This window comes from Eretmochelys imbricata, chromosome 24, assembly GCF_965152235.1.
Source record: "Eretmochelys imbricata isolate rEreImb1 chromosome 24, rEreImb1.hap1, whole genome shotgun sequence".
Classification (NCBI taxonomy): Eukaryota; Metazoa; Chordata; order Testudines; family Cheloniidae; genus Eretmochelys; species Eretmochelys imbricata.
The window spans coordinates 12387501-12408613 of NC_135595.1; the positions used below are offsets into that span (position 1 = coordinate 12387501).

Sequence of the window (21113 nt, forward strand, 5' to 3'; positions counted from 1 at the left end):
TCTCAGAGAATCTGATCAGCCCAGCTCTCGTTGACTTTGCCTTATGGGTGGCATCTGTGGGTGCTCAACCCTTCTGAAAATCTGGCCCAAGAGGTGTCCAGTTAGGCATCCAAAATGACTGGCCACTTTTGAACGTGGAGCCCTTTTATCTGAAAGGTACCTCGAGTGGGGTATTTTAGGGAGTTCTACAGTGCTGGTCTCTGTAGTGTCTAAGTGCTAATTTGCTTCATTCTTGTGCATGGGGCAATTTCCCTGGACACTTGTTTTTGTAGTTATTCACCTTGGACATAGGAGCAGATGATGTTCTGCCAGGGATTGGCAAATAAAATGAAGCCTTTTAGATTAAATTACAAAATTAGGGGCTATTTGCAGGAGTAAGAATTACTCACTTGAGTAAAGGTTGCAGATCCAGGTCCTTAGTGGCTGAAGAGGATGCAGGGGATGTGCTGTATGTGGATGTTATTCAAGCATTTCATTCTCTGTTTCATTGCAATCTCACTCACCGTTCAGATTGGCTTGGAAATGACACTAGCGCATGGGCTGAGAACTGGCTGCAGGCCTGAAAACTTGTGAGCCATGTAACATGCTGGGGTGCTAGGCCCAGTGCTGCTGCAGGGGTCTGTGATAGCATCATCTGGTTTCATAGATTCCATGGCCAGAAGGGACCACTGTGATTGTCTAGTATAACACAGGCCAGAGAACTGTTAGAAAAATATCCGTTTAATCTCTTCATTAACACCATAGAAGGGGGTGTAATGGCAAGACACAGAGAGACCGAGAGCTCCTGGCTAAAGGGAAACAATGCACCTGAGACAACAGAGAGTGCCTGAGAATCCTTTCCTGTGCACCCAGCTGATCCCTGCCTTCGGCGAGGGCGGGGATGAGCAGGATTCATGCTACTAGTCTCCTTCCTTATGTTTGCTTTGCGTTCGCTTTGGGTCTAACGAAGAAAAGGCCCGTGAGCTCTGCCAGGAACTCCTTTGGGACTCATTTCCACCACTGCAGGCTAAACAGCCATGCAGAGCGTTCACACACATTGTGGCACCAGTTTAACCAGAATGTCCACGCTGCTATGTTTAGTGCACTAGCTCGAGCCCTGCTAGCCTAAGTCTCTCTAGCTGGGCTAGGAGGCGTCCTGCCTGCTGCCGTGTGGCCAAGCCCTTGGAGGGGGTGTATTCACAGGGGGAACTGAACGAGGGGGTGATTGGAGCTGCGCAGAAAGCAGGGGCAGAAGGATGTGGAGAATGCCGTGGGCACATTCCCTGGCGTTTCTCTTTAAGAAGCTGGTCACAGTGGAGGCAGCTCTGAGCTCTCAGCCTTCCCATCCCCTGGCTCCTGCCCACTCTCTGTTTCACTGTCCTCTCTAATTCTGTCTTTCCTAAACAGCACATACCCTTCAATACCTGTAGTTCAGTCATGACTACTATTCCACCATGTTTCTGTTATCCCTATAATAGCTGATTTCACTTCCTGCACCAGTAGCTCTAGTTCCTCCATTTTGTTACCTAGGCTCCTCGCATTGGTGTACAAACATCTTAATTTTTGCTGTTTGGCCTCACTCACATTCTGTACCCGATTAGGCATGGACATTCTACAGCCAGTATGACCTGTTAGACTGGTATCCACACTGCCCTTCCTCCTTATGTCCATTCTCCTACCCATGGCTGTATCCTTTCTTACTTCGTTTTCTTCCCTCTCAATGTTAAAATCCGGTGTGGAGATTACCTGGACATCTCCCAACCATCCCCCCAAATTCCTAGTTTAAAGCTCTCTTAATCAGTTGTGCCAGCCTCCATCCTCGAAGTCTATTTCCTTCCCTACTCAGATAAAGTCCATCCTGAGAGAACTGTCCATGAATGCCTCCCAGTGGCCAAACATCCCAAAGCCCTCCTTATAGCACCACTGCCTGAGTCATCTGTTGATAGTCATAATCTTGTCACACCTTTGTTGCCCTTCTCTAGGAACAGGCAGAATCCCACTGAAGATCAGTCCTAGTCTTCACAACTTCCTCAGGCAAGGAGTTCCACAGGTTGATTGTGTGCTTGCTGCCCATTCATTTCATTTGGTGGCCCCTAGTTCTTATATTATGGGAACAAGTAAATAACTTTTCCTTATTCACTTTCTCCACACCACTCATGATTTTATATACCTCTATCATATGCCCCCTTAGTCTTCTCTTTTCCAAGCTGAAAAGTCTCTTTAGCCTCTTTAATCTCTCCTCATATAGGACCCGTTCCAAACCCCTAATCATTTTAGTTGCCCTTCTCTGAACCTTTTCTAATGCCAGTATATCTGTTCTGAGATGAGACCACATCTGTACGCAGTATTCAAGATGTGGGCATACCATGGATTTATGTAAGGGCAATAAGATATTCTCCGTCTTATTCTCTATCCCTTTTTTTAATGATTCCTGACATCCTGTTTGCTTTTTTGACTGCCGCTGCACACTGTGTGGGCGTCTTCAGAGAACTAGCCACGATGACTCCAAGTTCTTTCCTGATTTTCTGATCCTGGACGGGAAGGTCTGTGTGTTCCCCAAGAGGTCCAACGACGCATGCGCCATCCTGTCGCCAAGGCTGGAGAGGCTGCAGCAGAGCTTCACCGTGTGCCAGAGACCCTTCAGCCACCTAGCCCGGCCCTGTGGCCTCTTCTCCTGTGCCACCAGGGACACAATGACCAGATCCTGCTCTGCCAGGAGAGCCCCACTGAGTATCAGAGGCACGTGGGCGAGAAGCCCCTGACGTTCAGTGTCCCACCGAGCAGCAGCAGTGCCTGGCCTGGGACTCGGCCACGGGGCTGGTGCAGCGGCGGTGAACAGGCAAGCCTTAGGCAGGAAGGGTGCTGCCGAGGGCTGAGCCGGCGATCGTCCTGGGGAAGGACCAGGACTCCTACGGGGGCTCATTAGATGCCAATCAGGCATTTGTGGGGAGGTGAACATGTGGCGTTATGTGCTGTCGCCTGAACAGATGGGGCAGCTGCACAGGGAGAAGCTCCCAGCCCCAGTCCAGACAGGGCAGCCTGGAGTTACCAGCTCCAGGCTAGGGGGTGACGGAGCCCATGGTGCACCACAGTGCACTGAGGCCGCGAGCAGTCAGCGCCCAGGAACCTGGAGTGGGGAGGAGTGGGAGGGCCCTGGGGGATGGAGGGAGCCACCCGGCTCCTGAGCCCTGGGAGCGGGGGAGACGCTTTTCACAAGCGACTTGGGATTTTGGGTGTCTCAGTTTGTGGGACACCTGGAAGGGCCCAGCTCCCGAGGGGGCTGAGCAATCTGCTGCCAAGACCTGGCCATTCCAGGGGCCCCAAATCACTCGTCGCTTATGAAAACATTGGCCCTTGTCTGGGCCCATCTGTGCCTGATGGGCTTCTCTGGAGGCCCCCCGTCTCTGTGTCACTATTGAGTCCGATGAAGTGAGGAAACCTGCCGGGGCCTCTGCTGGTAGGGCTCCGAAATCAGCAAGGGGTGGGCAGGAGCCTTCCACGCAGAGGCTGTGAGCTCCCCGGGTGGATGGGGAGATGGCTGGGGATGGGCCCACAGCACAGCTAATGCAACGACCTCTCTGCCGCTACCCCTCCACTGCTGCACTCATCACCACCACAGAGAGCTGGGCCCAACCGCCACTGGCCATAGCACCTCACGGTGAAGCCCTACAATCCTGCCCCACCCCGGCCTTTCCTATTCGCCCTCCCAGAGTAGGGCAGCAGCCTGAACCAGGGGCACATTCATCTCTGTGCTGAGAGCTGCCTGGACACTGAGCAGAACCAAAGTCCAGTGCTGGGACTCCTGAGACTCTGCTTCCCCCATGTTCCCACCGGCACAGGTAAAGCCCCTCCCAGGGCCGCTGCCTCCTGCCATGGGGACTAGTGTGCTTTTTGGGCCTCAGCCCTTCAGAATAGCAGGGTTGAGCTGGGTGAGATCTGCTTCCACCCATCTCCTGACAGAGCCAGCCAGGGAGCTCCAGCAAGCCCTCCAGTAACTGGCCTGGCCACCACTTGGTGCTGCTCTGAACACCCTGTCAGCACCTGCATAAACCCTCGTTCCAGCACTGATGTCACCTGCCAGGTGCATGACATCACATGCCATCCCAGGGACCCAGAACTGCTGCTTCCCAGAATGCATCAGCCAGGGAAGCGGCTGATGGGTTAGAAACCACTGCAGTCTCCTGGCACCTGGCAGGCAAGTCTAGGCGGGCTGTGGGGAGAGGGTGTTTCTGACCCTGGATGAGGGCCCTGCTGCGCCTGCACCCAGCACATGGTGTAACAAGGAGCCGTGCTGGGCAGGGCCATGGTGCCCTGGGGGTGATGGACACAGAGAGCGTGTGGGCAGCTCATCGCCCCTTTACCTGGCCTGGCCTGGCTCTATTATGGCGGCGGGGTAGGGGTGGGGGTGTTCCCTGTGGGCTGAGCCTCCCCTCCATCCCCGTCAAAAGCTGCTGTCCTGGAGACCATTCCATAGCCAAGGTAGGCAGGAGGGTGCTGTGGCTGGAGCCTTTGCCAGCAGCTGTGAGAGCGCTGGCCCCGAGGCCAGCACTGCAGCCATGGCTGTGCCAGATGCCCTGCATGGCTGCATGTGGCTGGCTGAGCCCTTTTCCTTCCCTCCCCACCCACCTCGGGAACAGGCTGTTCCTTCTTGGGAGAAGCTGTTGAAAGTGTGGCTGGTTTCCCGTGTGCAGCTCTAATGAGTAACTGCCACGATCACCAGCCCTGCAACCTCCCAGCCCCACCCCCGGCATCTGCAACTCTGACTGCACCCGACCTGCAAATACTGGAATATTGTTTACCCATTGATTCTGCTGCTGTCACCACTGGGGATATAAATCAGGGCTGGTCCCCCTGGTCTCTGCACTTGGGGACTAGCATTGCCTGGGGCAGGTTTCAGGGCAGAGCAGCCCTGGCCTCCCACCTCCCTTCTCTGTGTTCCTGCCCTGCTAACACTCCCCTCTGGGTCGCTCTGCAGGTGAAGAATATGGAGAAACTGCAGCTTTGGCTCCTCGTCCTTGCTGGCTTCTCAGGAGCGGTCACGCAAACAGGTGGGGTAGAGCCGGCTGTGCCAGGGGGCCGAGCCCTGGCTGAATCTGCAGAAGGATGGGGCTGGCCCCTGGCTTCTGCAAGCTTTAAGATGACCCTTGTAATTGCAATGCTGCTGCTTCTGCTGCAAAAAGCAAATGCAATTTTAGGTTTCATTACCAGAGGCACAGCATGCAAGTCCCGGGTGGAGATAGCACCGCTCTGCTCAGTGCTGGTGAGGCCTCAGCTGCTGTACTGTGTCCAGTTTTGGTCCCCAATGCATAGAAAGGATGTAGAGAAACTGGCAAGGATCCAGAGCCAAGCGACCAAGATGATCAAGGGGAGGGAGTTCAGGCCATCTGAGCACAGGCTGAAGGAACTGGGAAGGTTTAGTTTGGAAAAGAGGAGATTAAGGGGGAATATGATAGCGAGCTTCAAATACTTGAAAGGCTGCCATAAAAACGATGGAGAAAAGTTGCTCTCTCTTGCCACGGAGGGCAGGACAAGAGGCAGCGGGTTCAGACTACAGCAGAGCAGATTTAGATGAAAAACTTCCTAACGGTAAGAACAGAAGGACAATGGAGCAGACGCGTAGGGAGGCTGTGGAAGCTCCTTCACTGGAGGTTTTCAAAAGGAGGCTGGAGCCATCTGTCTGCGATGGTTTAGCCCAACAAATCCTGAATCTTGGCAGGGGTTAGACTAGATGACCCTGGCGGTCCCTTCTAACCCCAAGGGTCCATGATTCCAAGCCCTCTTCCTGGCTTGCTTGTTGAGTGCGTGGGGAGAGGAGGGGACGAGCCGGGCTGGGTGCTGGGACCCTCACTCACTCAAGTCCCTTTGCTGCAGCGGGCCTGGGTGCTGGGGGAAGCTGTGAGCTGTCTCTGCAGTGACAGTGTTCCCAGGTTCTTGGCTCAGCAGCTCCTCACACTGAGAGTTGCCCCCCACAGCAGCTGCAGAGAAAGGGAAGAGAGGAAAACGAGGGAGGGAGAAAGGAGGTTGTGGGGGAGGACAGGGCTCCATGGGGCATCGGCCAAAGCACTCACATCCCAGCGCTAGGTCTCATTGCCAGATATACTGCACAGCCCCAGAGAGTGGTGCCTGGGCAGAGATGTGTGTGTGGGGAGTTTAGGGCTGGGATAACAGGGGGCTGCAGGTCGGGATTGAGGGGCATCGGCAGAGCTGTGTACACAGGCCCCTGCTCTTGCTGTGCAATGGGCCGTGGATTGTGGCCACGGGCAGAGGTGAGCGCATGCGTGGCTGGGAAGAGGTGTGAATGTCCAGGGATAGGAATAGCAGTTTTTTCTGCAGGCCAGGGCTGGAGGCAGCCCAGACTGGAAGGGCAGCAGGTACCGCGATCAGGGTCCCATCTCTGGGCACAGCGTGAGAGGGAAGCTCGCCCTCTGTCAGCCCAGCCTGTCCGTCGCCAGCCAGGACTGAGCCTCCTGTCTGAGAACATGGCCCAGGTTCCATCCAGCCTCAGCAGGCACAGGGCCAGCTCCTCAATGGGTGCAAATCAGCAGAGATCTGGTGACATGACTTGTTGTGCCTTGTTAACACCAGCTGCAGCTCTGGCCCCACATGTTTCCTCATGGGAGAGATTGGAAACCTAGATTGAGCCATTTTCTGACAGGCTAAAATTTCCTGCATCCGAGCGCCCATGGGGACGAGGAGCAGCTCCCCTACGGGGAGCGAACAGCACCACCCCTCGCAGGGCACATTTCACCAGGGGATCCGCAGGTACCATGCAGATGAGCTGGGGTTCACTCACAGATCGCCCCCTCCACCAGCAGGCAGTCACCACGGGGGCGGGACCCAGTGGCTGTCTGTGCCCAGCAGCTGCATGGCAGAGCCCTGGCGCTGGGTGCAAAGAGGGATGGTGTCTGCAGGGGATTGTGGCTGTTGAACGCACTGGGCTGAGCTGGGGTCTGACAAGGCCTTGCTGTGGAGATCAGAGTGCCGGCCTGGTCAGACAACTGGCACCTTCCTACCAGTCAGCTGGTTCCATGTGAATTCTGGGTCACACCAACTGATTTACTGATTCCAGTCCACCGAGCCGGGGTGAATCCATTAGCTGGGTGCCACAGGGCAGGGTGCCACGGGGCGGAAGGTTGGCAGGGAGGGGCCAGTGCCAGGCGCGTGGGTGGCAGCGACTGGGCAGGCTTGGCCGGAAGCCTTGGGGTAGAGCAGATTCAGCCAGGTGCTGTGGGGGATAGACAGGCTCGGACCCCCACAGCACCTTGGAGTAAAAAGGCTCAGACAGGCACTGTGGAGTAGGTAGGAGGGGGGCCAGGCGGGCTTGGCTAGGTGCCCTGAGGCAGGAGGGGAGCTGGGCAGACTCAGCCAGGTGCAGTGAGGAAGGGGGGCTGGCTCCTGCCCCCCTGAAGGCTTGTTACACTCTGTGACGAGTTGCTTGGAGTCTCCTGGGGCTCGGCAGGCTCAGCCCAGCTCAGTCCCCTCTGCACGGGGAGGGCCGTGCCACCGTGCCTTCCATTGACCTTATGCGGGGCTGGGCAGGGCGACACGCTCGCTCCACAAGCAGGAACGGAGCAGGCGGGGGAGCCCCATTGGCCTGTGGCCCAGGAGGCTCTGGAGTCCAGCAGTCTCTGGGCGGGCCCTGGGCTGGCACAAGAGGCACACCCCCTGTTCTGGACAGCGCTGCTGGGCTCTGCCCTGGGCGCCTATCCCAGGTCTGGGCCCAGGGCTCTCATTCACTCTCCTGGTCAGCGGACTCTGCGAACCCCAGCACACACGTGACTGCTGCACTCTCAGGCAGCCAGCGGGGCTCAGACCCAGGTGGGATCTGCAGGGACCCACCATCCTCCCTGGAAATGGCTGAAATCGGGCCCTGAGCTCTGGGAGACAAGCAGCATGACGCTGCCCGTGCTCTTCGCACAGGGACCGGGTTAGGGCCCAACTGCCCTCCCCTGAGTGCCAGGTATCAAATGCCACCTGAACTGCCCTGCAACAACCTGCACCCCCTGCCCAAACTGTCCCCCCAGCACCCTTGAGCCCCCTGCCCAAGCTGCCTCCCTAGCACCTTTCATCCGCTGCCCAAACTGCCCCCCAGCAATCTGCACCCCCCCCTGTACGAACCGCTCCCCAGCACCCTTCATCCCCCTGCCCGAACCGCCACCCCAGCACCCTTCCTCCTCCTGCCCGAACCGCCCCCCCAGCACCCTTCATCCCCCTGCCTGAACCGCTCCCCTAGCACCCTTTATCCCCCTGCCCGAACCGCTCCCCTAGCACCCTTCATCCCCCTGCCTGAACCGCTCCCCTAGCACCCTTCATCCCCCTGCCCGAACCGCCACCCCAGCACCCTTCATCCCCCTGCCCGAACCGCTCCCCTAGCACCCTTCATCCCCCTGCCCGAACCGCCCCCCCAGCACCCTTCATCGAACTGCCCCCCCCAGCACCCTTCATCCCCCTGCCCGAAGCGCCCCCCCCAGCACCCTCATCCACCTGCCCGAATCGCCCCCCTAGCACCCTTCATCCCACTGTCCGAACTGCCCCCCCCAGCATCCTTCAGTCCCCCTGCCCGAACTGCCCCCCCCAGCACCCTTCATCCCCCTGCCCGAACCGCCCCCCCAGCACCCTTCATCCCCCTGCCCGAACCGCCCCCCCAGCAACCTGCACCCCCCTGTCTGAACCGTCCCCCCCAGCACGCTGCCCCCGCTGCCCGAATCGCCCCCCGAGCACCCTTCATCCCACTGCCCAAACCGCTCCCCTAGCACCCTTCATCCCCTGCCCGAACCGCCCCCCCAGCACTCTTCATCCCCCTGTCCGAACCGCTCCCCTAGCACCCTTCATCCCCCTGCCCGAACCGCCCCCCCAGCACCCTTCATCCCCTGCCTGAACTGCCCCCCAGCAACCTGCGCCCCCCAGCAACCTGCACCCCCCTATCCGAACCACCCCCCCAGCACGCTGCCCTCGCTGCCCGAACCGCCCCCCAGCACTCTTCATCCCCCTGCCTGTGCCGCCCCCCCCAGCCACCTGCATGCCCCTGTCCGAACAGCCTCCCTAGCACGCTGCATCCGCTGCCCAAACCGCCTCCCCACCACCCTTCATCACCCTGCTTGAACTGCCCCCCCCAGCACCCTTCATCCCTGTTAAGGTTCCCTCCCACTCTGAACTCTGGGGTACAGATGTGGGGACCTGCATGAAAGACCCCCTAAGCTTATTCCCACCAGCTTAGGTTAAAACATTTCTCAAGATACAATTTTTTTCTTGTCCTTGGATGGGTTCTGCTGCCACCACCAAGTGAGTTAGACAAAGATTCAGGAAAAGGACCACTTGAAGTTCCTGTTTCCCTAAAATATCCCCCAAGCCCCTTCACCCCCTTTCCTGGGGAGGCTTGAAAATAGTTTACCAACCAAATAGGTAAACCAGGTGAGCACAGACCAAAGGCTTGGGTTTCTAGGACACTAAAAACCAATCAGATTTTTAAAAAACAGAACTTTATTATAAAGAAAAAAAAGTAAAAGAAACCCCTCTGTAAAATCAGGATGGAAGGTAATTTTACAGGGTAATAAGATTCAAAACACAGAGGATTTCCCTTTAGGCAAAACTTCAAAGTTACAAAAAACAGGGATAAACCTGCCTTTTAGCACAGGGAAAATATACAAGCTAAAACAAAAGATACTTTAACGCATTTTTTTGCTATTACTTACTATTTTTGTAAGTTAGATATATTATTTAGGAGGAGTTAGATTACTTGCTTGGTCTGTTTTTTTGTCTTTGAGAGAACACACAGAAAGAGACAAAGCAAAAACCTTCCCCCCACAGCTTTGAAAGTATTTTTTCCCCTTATTGGTCCTTTTGGTCAGGTGCCAACCAGGTTATCTGAGCTTCTTAATCCTTTACAGGTAAAGGAGGGATTTTATACTACCCTTACATGTATGTTTATGACACTCCCCCTTCTCGAACTGCCCCCCCCCAGCACCCTTCACCCCCTGCCCAAACTGCCCCCCCACAGAACCCAGCCTCACTGGCCGCCCGTGTCTCCCTGGCAGATCTACATGGCAAAGTGTTCGTGTTCCCTAAGGCATCTGGAACTGCCCACGTCATCCTGAAGCCGAGGCTGGAGCAGCCGCTGCGGAACGTCACTGTGTGTCTGAGATTCGGGTGCGACCTGACTCGGGCCTACAGCCTCTTCTCCTACGCCACCAAGGCCAAGGACAACGACTTCCTCCTCTTCAAACCCAAGCCCGGGGAGCTCAGTCTGTACGTCGGAGGCGAACTGGTCACCTTCAAAGTCCCAGAAAGAACAGGAACAAGCGCTTGGTGGGTGCACATCTGTGCTAGCTGGGAGTCCGCCACCGGCATAGCCGAGCTCTGGGTGAATGGGAGTCCCTTACCCAGGAAGGGGCTAAAGAAAGGCTACTCTGTTGGCGCCCAGGGTGTGCTCGTCCTGGGGCAGGAGCAGGACACCCCTGGGGGTGGGTTTGACGTAAATCAGTCATTTGTCGGGGAAATCACAGATGTGTACATGTGGGACACTCTGCTTTCCCCGGATAAAGTTAGCCTTGTCATGAACAATGGGGTCCTGCCTCACCTCATCCTTGACTGGACAACCCTGAGCTACGAGACCAAAGATTATGTTGTCATTAAACCCAGCCTGCTCCCAGTGTACTGAGGGCCCAGCACTGGTTGGCTAGTGGGGCTGGAAAATGGGTGGGGGCGCAAAGCAAGGAATTGTCTGTATCATTGTGGTAATGTAATGGACCTGCTCGGCAGGGGGCTGGCCAGAGCCCTGCGATGGGAAAGAGGCAGGGTGCTCCGGAGATCTGCACATGGACCTGGGACCAGGGAGCTCCTCACGTCTATCTCCAGCTCTGATCCCAACTCCTACTGGGACCTTGGGAAATCACATGGGCCAGATTTGCACGGGTGCTCACCTTGTAACAGGGCCAGCCACCCCTGAGCACCTCCTGCTGGCCAGGGGTGGCTCTGCGGTTCCCTGCCTCAGTTTCCCCTCTTGGACTCTCAATCATTCCCCCAAAGCCTTTCATGAGTCCAATTACAACAGCCCTTCTTGGGGTCTGGTTTAAGGCCATAAAATGCCAAAGGATTCAAAGAGCCCCACCCGGCTTAGCCTATGAGCAGACCTCTGTGCCTGCCCATGGCTCCAAGGAGTCTGCAGGCAAAGCCCTTTGCTGGTCCCTCAGCCTTCTCAGGGTCCCTGCAGCACACCCTCTGCAGCATCTTTGCACTATTTCTGACTGGGATCAGCCCTCCTTCCCAAGGGGGCTGTTCTCTGCTGCAGCTCTGCCAGGCTCCCAGCCACTGCCCATGGCCCCCCCCATCTCTAACCCCCTCTAACTCATCTCCCCTGGAAATGGCCATGTCACAGGCCGTGGCCATCCCCCTCAAGGGGCAACCACCCTGAGGCACACACCCGTGCTGAGCTTTTGAACATTCACCCTTCCCTCCTGGGAGGTGCTGATGGCAACATGTGCCTCCCGGGGAATTGGGAGGTAGAACCAGACCAAGGCTGCCTTGTGAACAGTGCAAAAGGGGTTCAGGCACCCGAGCCCCACTCAGTTCAATGGGAGTTTGTGCCCAGCCAAAGTCTGTGATGTGCTTGGAGCACAGCAGTGCTGGAAGTGTCAGGGGCCTTCATGGTCACCATAAGCAGAGCCTGCCAGAGCAGACCAGCTCCATGTGTCCAGCCTGATACATTCCTGGGTTGGCTCAGTGTTGGAGACGTTTCCCAGCCTTGTATGTCACTGTCTCCATTGCTTCTGGGAGGCATCCCAAGTACTAGGTCCAAGGAGCCCCACGGTTACCCTGCTGCCTCTTCACTGGGTGTCTAGGGCCGAGTTTGGAATGACTGTGATCATCTGTGTTGTAAGAGACTGTGCCATTGTCCCAGGGGCTTGGTGCCCTGCCAGCCCCAGTAAATGACCCTTTCAGCTGAACTGTGTGCATGGTTATTGGGAACCCACATGGTGACCTGCAGGGCCCAGCAAGGTGGGTGCTGTGGTCGGACCTCTTCTAACACCTCTAAGTGACCAAACAGGGAGAGAACAGGTGGGTGGGGGCTTGTGGCGCCAGGCCTTGTGCAGGTAGCTAAAGGGGGGTCTGAACAGCTATCCACCCTGTTTCTTTGGTTGCCAGGTGCCCGCTTTTCAACCAGAAAGTCTGGTCGAAAGGGGACCTGACAATGTCTGTCAGATGTACTGAGTGGACATCAAAAGGGCAGTTACCACGGGGCCGGGGGAGACACCGGGTCATTAAACCATGCTAGCCCCATCTCAATCGGAACCGCCTCCTACCTGCAAGTAGGCTCCTTGTCAGACTGCAGCAGCTCCTGCAGCCCCAGAGCAGAGGGGGGAGCCCAGCTGGTGGGGGGAGGGAGGTGGAGACGATCCAATGAGGGGGAGAGGGGGAGAGAGGAGCGATTGACTGAGGCAGGGCCATGGGGAGAAGAGGTGGAGAAGGAGACAGGGCCTCATGATAAGAGGTGGAGCCGGGGTGGAGCCTTGGGGGAAGGGGTGAGGTGGGAGTCAGGGACTTGGGGGAAGGAGTGGGGAAGAGGGCGGGGCCTTGGGGGTGTGGTTACCAGCAATCCAAAAGGTGGCAATCTTCACTGTTTCTGAGAGCTACACTGCATCGGTGTACAGGAGAGACTGATTCCACAAAACACCCTGTCAGTGTGTACTGCTCTTCACACAACAAAGAAAATGGAGAAACCACACAGGTACTGTTGGGTCAGCCTCACGTTGCGCGCACACCCACCCATACACACATACTCACTCTAAGCTCAAGGCCTCCTATCCCCTTCAGGGGCAGGCAGCTGTGAGCAGCTCCCCTTTCTCAGAGATGCTAGCTGAGTGACTGCACAGAACACATCAGGACAAGACCCTGGTTCTAACCCCAAAGACTTCCGTTTCATTCCTGTGGTCACACTGCCTTAGGCCAGAGCTCGCTTAAAAATGGAATTCCTGTCCTGATAGGAATGGTGACATTTTGAAAGGTGGTTTTGTCCCAAATCAGGAGGAAAATTCAAAATTTCAGAATATTTTGCAGAACAAAATTTTTTGATTTGGACCCATCAGAATGACTTTATCACAATGTTTCATTGTAATATTGTCAAACCCCTGTAATGTAAGCAGAATCTGAATGAGTTTTCCCCTGACATCTGATGATGAGCTATGGAATAGGACTTCAGGAACTGATCTCATTTGCATGGGCACACCCACCCTGCCTAGGTGCTCAGCACGATGGGATTGCTTGCCCAAATGATCACTTTTGGCTGGTGTTGCATCCCCAGTCTCCTTGTTATTGGGACAGGAGTAAGAAAGTGTTGTTATCCTTGTTGTGTGCACCAAGGGCAGCAGAACTGTGCTTGGAAAGCCATGACTGATCAACTAAATGGCACTCGCTAGGCAGGGGACATAGGTTCCACAGACCAGCAGTGGTGGTGGGATTATGAGTAAGTGTATTTGGCGGGGTGGATGTGATTGCAGGGTGCTAGAGACCATCTGATCCATCCTTTCACCACTCTGTAATAAAAGGCCTAATTTAGACTCAACTGAAAGTTTTGTTACATGCTGTAGGGTTGAAATAATTGATACTAGCTTTCAGTGTTAGACCTGCTTTAGGACAGCATTTCTGGTGTAAGAGACTGCCCAGTATGTACCAGCAGTGAGGATCCCATACTAACAATTGGAATCACTGAGAGCTGTGTTAAGTTGTGGGACTTGAAGGCATCCGGGGGGGTTGGCAATCATCTGGCACAATGGTCAGTGGAGAGGTGCAGCAATCAGCCAGCAAGGCAGCTGTTGGAGAGGACTGGAGTGGAGCACCGCCGAGCAGCGTGGCGATTGGCTAGCAGGGTGGCTGGCAGAGAGATGCGGAGCACCAGCTGGCCGGCAGGGCGGCTGCTGAAGAGGAGCGGAGTGCTGATCGGCCAGCAGGGCAGCCGGCAAAGAGGAGTGGCAAGCAAGTGCCTGGGCAGTGGAGTGAGTAAGGTGCCAGGGTGGGAGGTGAACTCTGCAGATCCATCTCTGAACTCTGGGTCTGCACTGACCAAGGGCAGCAACCGTGAGTGGGGTGCAGAGGAGGGATTGGCATGTTAAAGGGACTTTTGGTTGCTGGACTTAAGAACCTGAGGGGGAAAGGACATTGCCAAACTTACTTGGAGGGTGGGTGTTTTGCTCATGGTTTATGTTTTGAACCCTGTTTGCGGTGTTTTCCCAAATTAATGCTGAGTTACTTCCCTCCTTTTATTAAAAGTTTCTTTGCTACACTAAGACTCTGTGCTTGCGAGAGGGGAAGTATTGCCTCTTAGAGGTGCCCAGGGGGTGGTGTGTAATAGTCCCAGATCACTGCGTGTGGGCTCGAGCTGGTTTTGTGTTGAATTGTTGAAAAGGAACTCCTAGATACTGAACCCGGCCAATGCTGACTGGCAGAAGGGTTACAGAAATATAATATCAAAATAATGAATAATCTATTAAGAATACAATACAATATAAAAGTAAATTGAAATGAAAAAGTCAAACTGAGCTAAACTATTTCATGTTGATTTTTAATCTTTTTAGAAATGTTTCCTTCAGATGTTTTGTTGAAATTGACACGTTCCCACCAAACTTGACAATTTTGACTAAGCAGCCCTTTCTGATGGAAAACTGATCAACGAGTTCTCCTTTTGGCATGAATATGCCAGATCTCTGTTTGGCTGTCCTGTCTGTAGCACCTGCTTTACTCACTTCCAGAGCTGGGAAGTGAACCCAGGGGTTACCATGTGCTTCTGCTGTCTAGCCAGAGGTGAAAGTAGGCCGGTACTGGTCGGTATGGCGTACTGGTAAGAAGCGGCTGCCTGTACCGGCCCGTACACAGCCCACATGAAAGTGCTGCTGCTTTAACATTGCTGACCCTTTTGCCCCCCTCTCCATGCCACTGATGGCGTGGGGTGGGGGGCGCAAAAGGGGCATCTGCCCCGGGGCCTGACGATTTAAAAGGGCCTGGGGCTCCTGGCTGCTGCCACCACTACCCAAGCAGTGGCCGGAGCCCCAGGCCATTTAAATGGCTGCCAGAGCCATGGGCGGCATGGGCCGGGCAGCATGGAAGGGCTGGCTGGGGGGGGCTGACCCCACCCGTTCTGGGGCCCCGGAGCCGGGCCCCCTTACCGGTAAGTATTTTATCTTATTTTCACCCCTGTGTTTAGCCAAGAATGTGTCACCCACTGCCAAAGCTCATGGTGTGTGGATCAGAAAGTTCCATGTTCAAACCTTGCTACCGACCCACCGGCTTGTCGTTACAGGTGCACCTAACTCCTGTGGAGGAGTGGGAATGGGGAACCCTGGAATGGGGGAAGGGGAGGATAGAGGGGTCCACACAGATCCTAGTGTGGGGAACCCTGGTAAGGAGGAAGGGGGGAAAGAGGGGCACACAGAGCCCCTGGCATGGGGAGAAGGTGAGAATGGGGGCCACACAGAGCCCCTGGCATGGGGAGAAGGTGAGAATGGGGGCCACACAGAGTCCCTGGCATGGGGGGAAGGTGAGAATGGGTGGGCACACAGAGCCCCTGGCATGGGGGGAAGTGGGAGGTGGGATGCAGTTAATGCTGGTGGAAGGAGGAGCATGCTGGGAGGAAAGAGAGGTGACACAGCTTCTGGAAGGAGAAGGAGATTGGGGGACCAGTGTGGGAGGAGGGTCTGGGGGCCACACAGAACCCCTGGTATGAGGGAGCAGCACGGAGTCCCTGCGATTGAGGGGGTTAGGAAGGTGGCACATGAGGAGATGGAGGGATGCCAGGAGCCCTGGGCAGTGCAATGAGCTTGGCCAATACAAGCCAAAGAGTGTGCGGGCCCTAGTATTTCGTGTGGTTCAAGGAGGGTCCACAGGCAATTTCTGGCAGAGCCAAGGCTAGAATCCAAATCTATCCTGGAGTGGAGTCACTGCAAATCCCAAACCAAACCTGTTTCCCACCCAAGGCAGTGTAGAGGGAAGGTGCAGCCTCTTCCACAGCACAACCCACCATCTCCCCTCTGCCCACACCTCATATTCCTTCTTGGGGTGGTGGTGGGGAACTTTTCCCTCAACTGTGAATTGTAGGAGATCCGCAGAGGCAGTGCTAGCCTATTTTGTTGTATTAATGCCACCAGAAATACAGCAGCGAGGCAGCATGCTGTGCCCAGGGCTCCTCTGAGATGCCCGCGGGCAGAGCGGGAGGTGAATTTGCTTAGCTATATTAACATGGTCAGAGTCTCTGGAGGGCTCCTGGTCTTTCCAATTCTACAATTGCCTTCACCTTCCACAGGTCTGGCTGAGCTACTCTGTCCCTGAGCACATTTCCCCAGAGCCGGTTGCATGCAGCCAGGCCTGGCGTTTGTGCCTGTCCAGTCTGAGGTTCTTCTTTCTGGCTCACTGCCGATTCCCTGTTCTAAACGGAGTGGTGCAGGGTCACTGTGACACCGCGCACCCAGCCTTGTGGGCCCTGCTGGAGGCCCTGTGGCTCTACTACCTCCCTCCTCCCCCAAAGGAGCAGCAGAAGGGGGTCCTCCAGACCTGCCTAGATAGACCTCCCAGAAGCAACCAATCAGAGCCCAGCAGGCTCAGATAAAAGGAGCAGCAGGGCTCACCAGCTCAGTTGGTGAGCTGGGCTGACTCTGACCTGGGTCTGGTCGCCGGCTCAGCAGGGTGGAGTCAGAGGCGACAGGGCATGGCGGGATGGGTCAGTCAGTTCCTGGCTGGGCCCAAAGAGGTGGGGTGGGGAGAGGCTAGGCTGGGGGGATAGGCCTGTCTGTTCCCGCCTGGGGCCATAGCGGGCAGGGTGGAGCTGGGGTGTGTGTGTGGGGGGGTAGGGGGCTCCGCTTCCGCCACAGGAGCTTGACTGGATGCATTTCCTGGTCCTGGGAGTGAGAGGGCCTGAGAGCTGTAACCCTGAGGTCACGGTGGGAGGTGAAGGGCCTGGTGGGAAGACACCCAGATAAGCAGCAGGAGCTGATTGAAGGAAGAGTCCATGGCTGCTCTTTATAGTGTCCCTGGGTTGGACCTGGAGCCATGAGTGGCCTGCGTCTCCCCGCCAATCACCACCTCCCGGCCACTGGCAAAGTGGCCTAAGCCCCGAGAAGGAGGCAATGCTACTTTAGAAGCCCAAGCAGAGGGCTAGATTTAAAGGGTCCAGGGTCTGGGCTGAAGACCTTACTGGAAGCAGACAGTTTGGTGAACTCTTTGCTACCCCAGACAAGGTCCACAACAACTGTGTGACTTGGCTGGAGGGCTGAGCTACTGAAGATCTGCCTATCAAGGTCAGGAGCCCAACAGGGGGTGCCAGTAGTGGGGGGAAAGATTGCAGCACCACTTCCAGCCTCTAGTAGGCACTCAGGAGGAGAGTGCCCCCATTACAGTCATTTGGACCCATAACCACATTGCTGTGTAAACATACATTTGGAACAAGGAGAGAGCAGAATCCAAAAGGTTTTGTCAGTGGACTTTTTTTGGACTAGAATAGCCATAGTTTGAGATTCCCAAGGCCAGGATAAGCTTAGTGATTTCCAGGGAAGTGCATTAGCAGATCTGTATCAAGAGGGACCAGAAACCATCTCTGATTGGACTCTGGGATGGGATGGTGATGGCTGGCCACACCCCTTTTGGACATTTCTTTGGGGAGCCCTTTGCCAAAGGCTACAAACACCAGAACTCACCTATGGCTTGTGCAAGCCATTTGTCTCTAAACTTTGGGGAGCTTTTCCCCCAGACCATAGGTGGACAACTTTGGAACCAGGGAGACCATAGCAAGGGTCCAGAGAGGACATCAGACCATGAGCACAGGACTGCTGGAGCCTCAGCAACTTCTAGGATGCCAGTTTGAGAATACTGCTGCTCCCTTCCCTGATGTCTCATTTCAACCCATCTGACAGTCTCTGTCTGCCTTCTTCTGGCTGTCCAATCGTTGGCAAGCTCAGTCAGCTTTGCAACTGGTCCTGTCTGTTAGCTCACAGCTGTAGCTGTACTGATGTGAACAGCTTTATCCTGGCAGGAGGGGACCAGACCATACCAGTCAGATGTTGTCTCAAAGATGTAGCCAATGATTTTCGTTTGTTGTAATGTTATTGTGTGATGTTATAATTAACTAACATGTTATGTCATACAGAATCGTATGTTAAAGAGGGTTAAAGTGTAGGATTATAGAAGTATAAGATTGATCCGTATTTAGATGGAATCATTTATAAGATATCTAAGTAAGCAAGGCTAAAGTGCAAGACCCGTAGGCTGAGGCTAGCAGAACTTTAGCTTAGCTATTCTAGGCCTTGGAGCTAAGAAATGCTGACATAAGTAAGTGACTGAAGAATAACCCAATGCCCTAAGATTATGGGAAAAGAGGTAACAAGTGGTAATATTGTAAAAAAGTAGATGGAAGATTACAGCATTTTTATGATTTAAAATTAGAGGCACATCTGTCTCCAGCATGTGTCTTAACCACACAATACAGGTTGTGTGTCAATGCTAATGAGAATAAAGAGAACCTACATGACTTATGAAAGTTGGGGTCCCATATATTTATGGGGGACACAGACCAATAAGGAAAAAGAGTGTTGACACTTTCATGGACATATGCAGAATGTAGGTATAGACAGAATCACATTATAAAAAGGGGATGCCCGGGAAAATTGAGCTTCCTATGGGAGAACTCCAGCAGGAACCATCCCTCTACCGATGATCAATCCATGAGAGAGCCATCAGACTCTAACAGTATCTAGGAGGATGTGAGTATGTCTGTAGTTATAACTGGTACATGGATATATTTAGGAGTTGTATGTGCTGGAACATTCATATCTTTGTTGGTAACTTTAATAAAGTTGATAAAAGATAGTGGAGCTTGTTCTTGTGATTGTCTGTGTTACTTGCCTATGGTTTCATGTGTTTCCATGAGCTCTAGATCAAAAAGAAGCATAGATAACTCTGTTGAACTTGAGACTGTAGCTGCCAAAGCCATACCCTTGATGATGTAATATGACATCACTAAAATTCGTTTTAAATCAAAGCAAAGGCTACAAAGCAGTGCACGGAAGATAAGGCGACTGACCTGACCCTGGATTGTACCCGAGCTGCAACATGGCATCCAGAGCCAACCACGTTTCCGTTCTGTCACGCTCCCTCCGTGAGCCTTTGTCAGGTATCTCTCAAGGCAGTATTAAGTGTAACCACCAATGACAGCACCAGAATTCTAGGTGTAACTGGCTCCACAAAGAGAATTTGGTGGCCAATTGAATTGATACCAGATTAAGGGATTTTATGTAGATCATTTCTGGCACAGGCGATGATTTATTTCATACAAAGCATGCCATGTAAGATATCATATGAAAGGTCATGATCTTCTGAAACCCATCGTTCTGTTCAAATATGTATATCTTTCTTATGTATGAAGTTATGAGATTTTGCTGTATGATTGTTACTGGAATACATTGTAAATTTGACAGTCTCTACTGCTAGGTGGTGATCCATTCCCAGGAGGGTGTTAAGTGACCATTAATCAGCAGAGGAGTTGTAAACAAGGGATTTACAATTCTGTAAGAGAAGCACCACACAACTGGAGATTGTTCAACCCTATGAGTCAGTAAAGCCCAGCAGTACATGTCTGGACTAGTGTTTTCCAGGCACATGGACTGAGGATATAATATAGGGGACAAAGGTCAAAGCATGATGCCATTCTCCTCCCGCACCTATGCTGGAAGCAACAAGAACACGGAGAAGACAAAGACTTGAACTGAGGAGACTGGTCCCAGGCTTAAAGGGAAGCCTGTGTATTAAGGACTATAACCTACCTGCAACATTGAGTGAGGTGAGAGAACTTCTTGATCCAAACACGGCTTAGTCTAATAAGGTTTAAGATTTAGACTGTGCGCTTACCTTTTATTTTCTTTGGTAACTATCTCTGACCTGTTGTGCCTACCACTTATAATCGCTTAAAGTCTATCTTTCTGTAGTTAATAAACCTGTTTTAGGTAAAATATAAAACAATGTGTTTTGGTTGAAATGCTTGGGAAATCTCAGCTCAGGTTACAAAAGCTACTGCATCCGATGAAGTGAGCTGTAGCTCACGAAAGCTTATGCTCAGATAAATTGGTTAGTTTCTAAGGTGCCACAAGTACTCCTTTTCTTTTTGCGAATACAGACTAACACGGCTGCTACTCTAAAAGCTACTGTGTGTCCACGCCACACTGAGGAAGGGGCAGACTGGATAATGAATTTACACTGGTCAGGCTTCTGACCATGACAAGACAGTACAGTTCTGGGGTGCAAGGCTGGGGGCTTGGGAGATTTGCTGGTACTTTTCTCTGTGTGATTTGTGAGTGGCTCGGGGAGCATTCATGCAATCTAGCTGGGTGTGACGCTCCACATGCTGTTGTATTGAGTGATAACAGCACCTAGAGGGGTTTGCTGCTTGTTACTAGCAAAGCATTGTGAGAGACAGCCCAGGCTGGAGAGTTAAGGGGGCACAGTGGTACCCCAGTTCCAGGTTGTACCCCGGGGATCCTGTAACACTATGGAATGGGGACTGTTTTTGAGGTTCTGGTGTGTGTATTAATATTGAACAGGATCCTCTTGTTTGGTTCTCACAAGGAAGAACTGACTCCTGTGGTGGCCGTGAACATTAGGAACCCAGAATTCTCAGCACCCACTGACACAATGGGTCACAACCCGGATTTCCATTCTTAGACTGCGCCCAGTGGGGCTGTGCTGGGATTCTCAATACACCACAGGCTGCAGGGGGGAAGGTCATCTCATTTATTGGGATACAGAAGCAGACCAGGCTTTAGACACAGGTAAATGCTCAAATGACACAAACACTAGGGATTGGTTGATTTCACACTGTTCCCATAGGATTCACAAGAGCAGAGGTTGGTGCTAGCTTTGCTCAGATGCCGCTGGAGTGTGTGCATCACTATTCGCTGTCATGCACCAATGGGGTTTGGAGCTGGATGGCCAGGCCCCTGTTCCCAAGGCAAGGCTGCATTTCAATAGGACCCTTATGCCAGCATGGGTTTAAGTACCACATAACCCTTTATTTGATACGGCAAACTGCCCTAGCCCACGATGGAGTGGGGCAGCTGCAAATCATCGCTGGCAGCCTGCATTGCAACAGTCGGGGTGGCACAATC

At 53.8% G+C, this 21113-nt stretch overlaps 1 protein-coding gene across 1 annotated transcript; it reads left to right on the forward strand.

Annotated features, from left to right (window-relative positions):
• The first annotated feature begins 4963 nt into the window (after window positions 1-4963).
• LOC144279689 (serum amyloid P-component-like) lies at window positions 4964-10636 on the forward strand. The gene is made up of 2 exons (XM_077841283.1): window positions 4964-5027; window positions 10014-10636. Exons 1-2 carry the CDS (start codon window positions 4964-4966, stop codon window positions 10634-10636), a joined length of 687 nt encoding a protein of 228 aa, XP_077697409.1.
• The last annotated feature ends 10477 nt before the right edge of the window (window positions 10637-21113 follow it).

Excerpts from the sequence above, each read along its gene's own strand:
- LOC144279689 (XM_077841283.1), top strand. The coding sequence starts at position 4,964 with ATGGAGAAACTGCAGCTTTGGCTCCTCGTCCTTGCTGGCTTCTCAGGA. Across the intron at positions 5,028-10,013 it reads AGGAGCGGTCACGCAAACAG|ATCTACATGGCAAAGTGTTC; the intron begins GTGGGGTAGAGC and ends TCTCCCTGGCAG.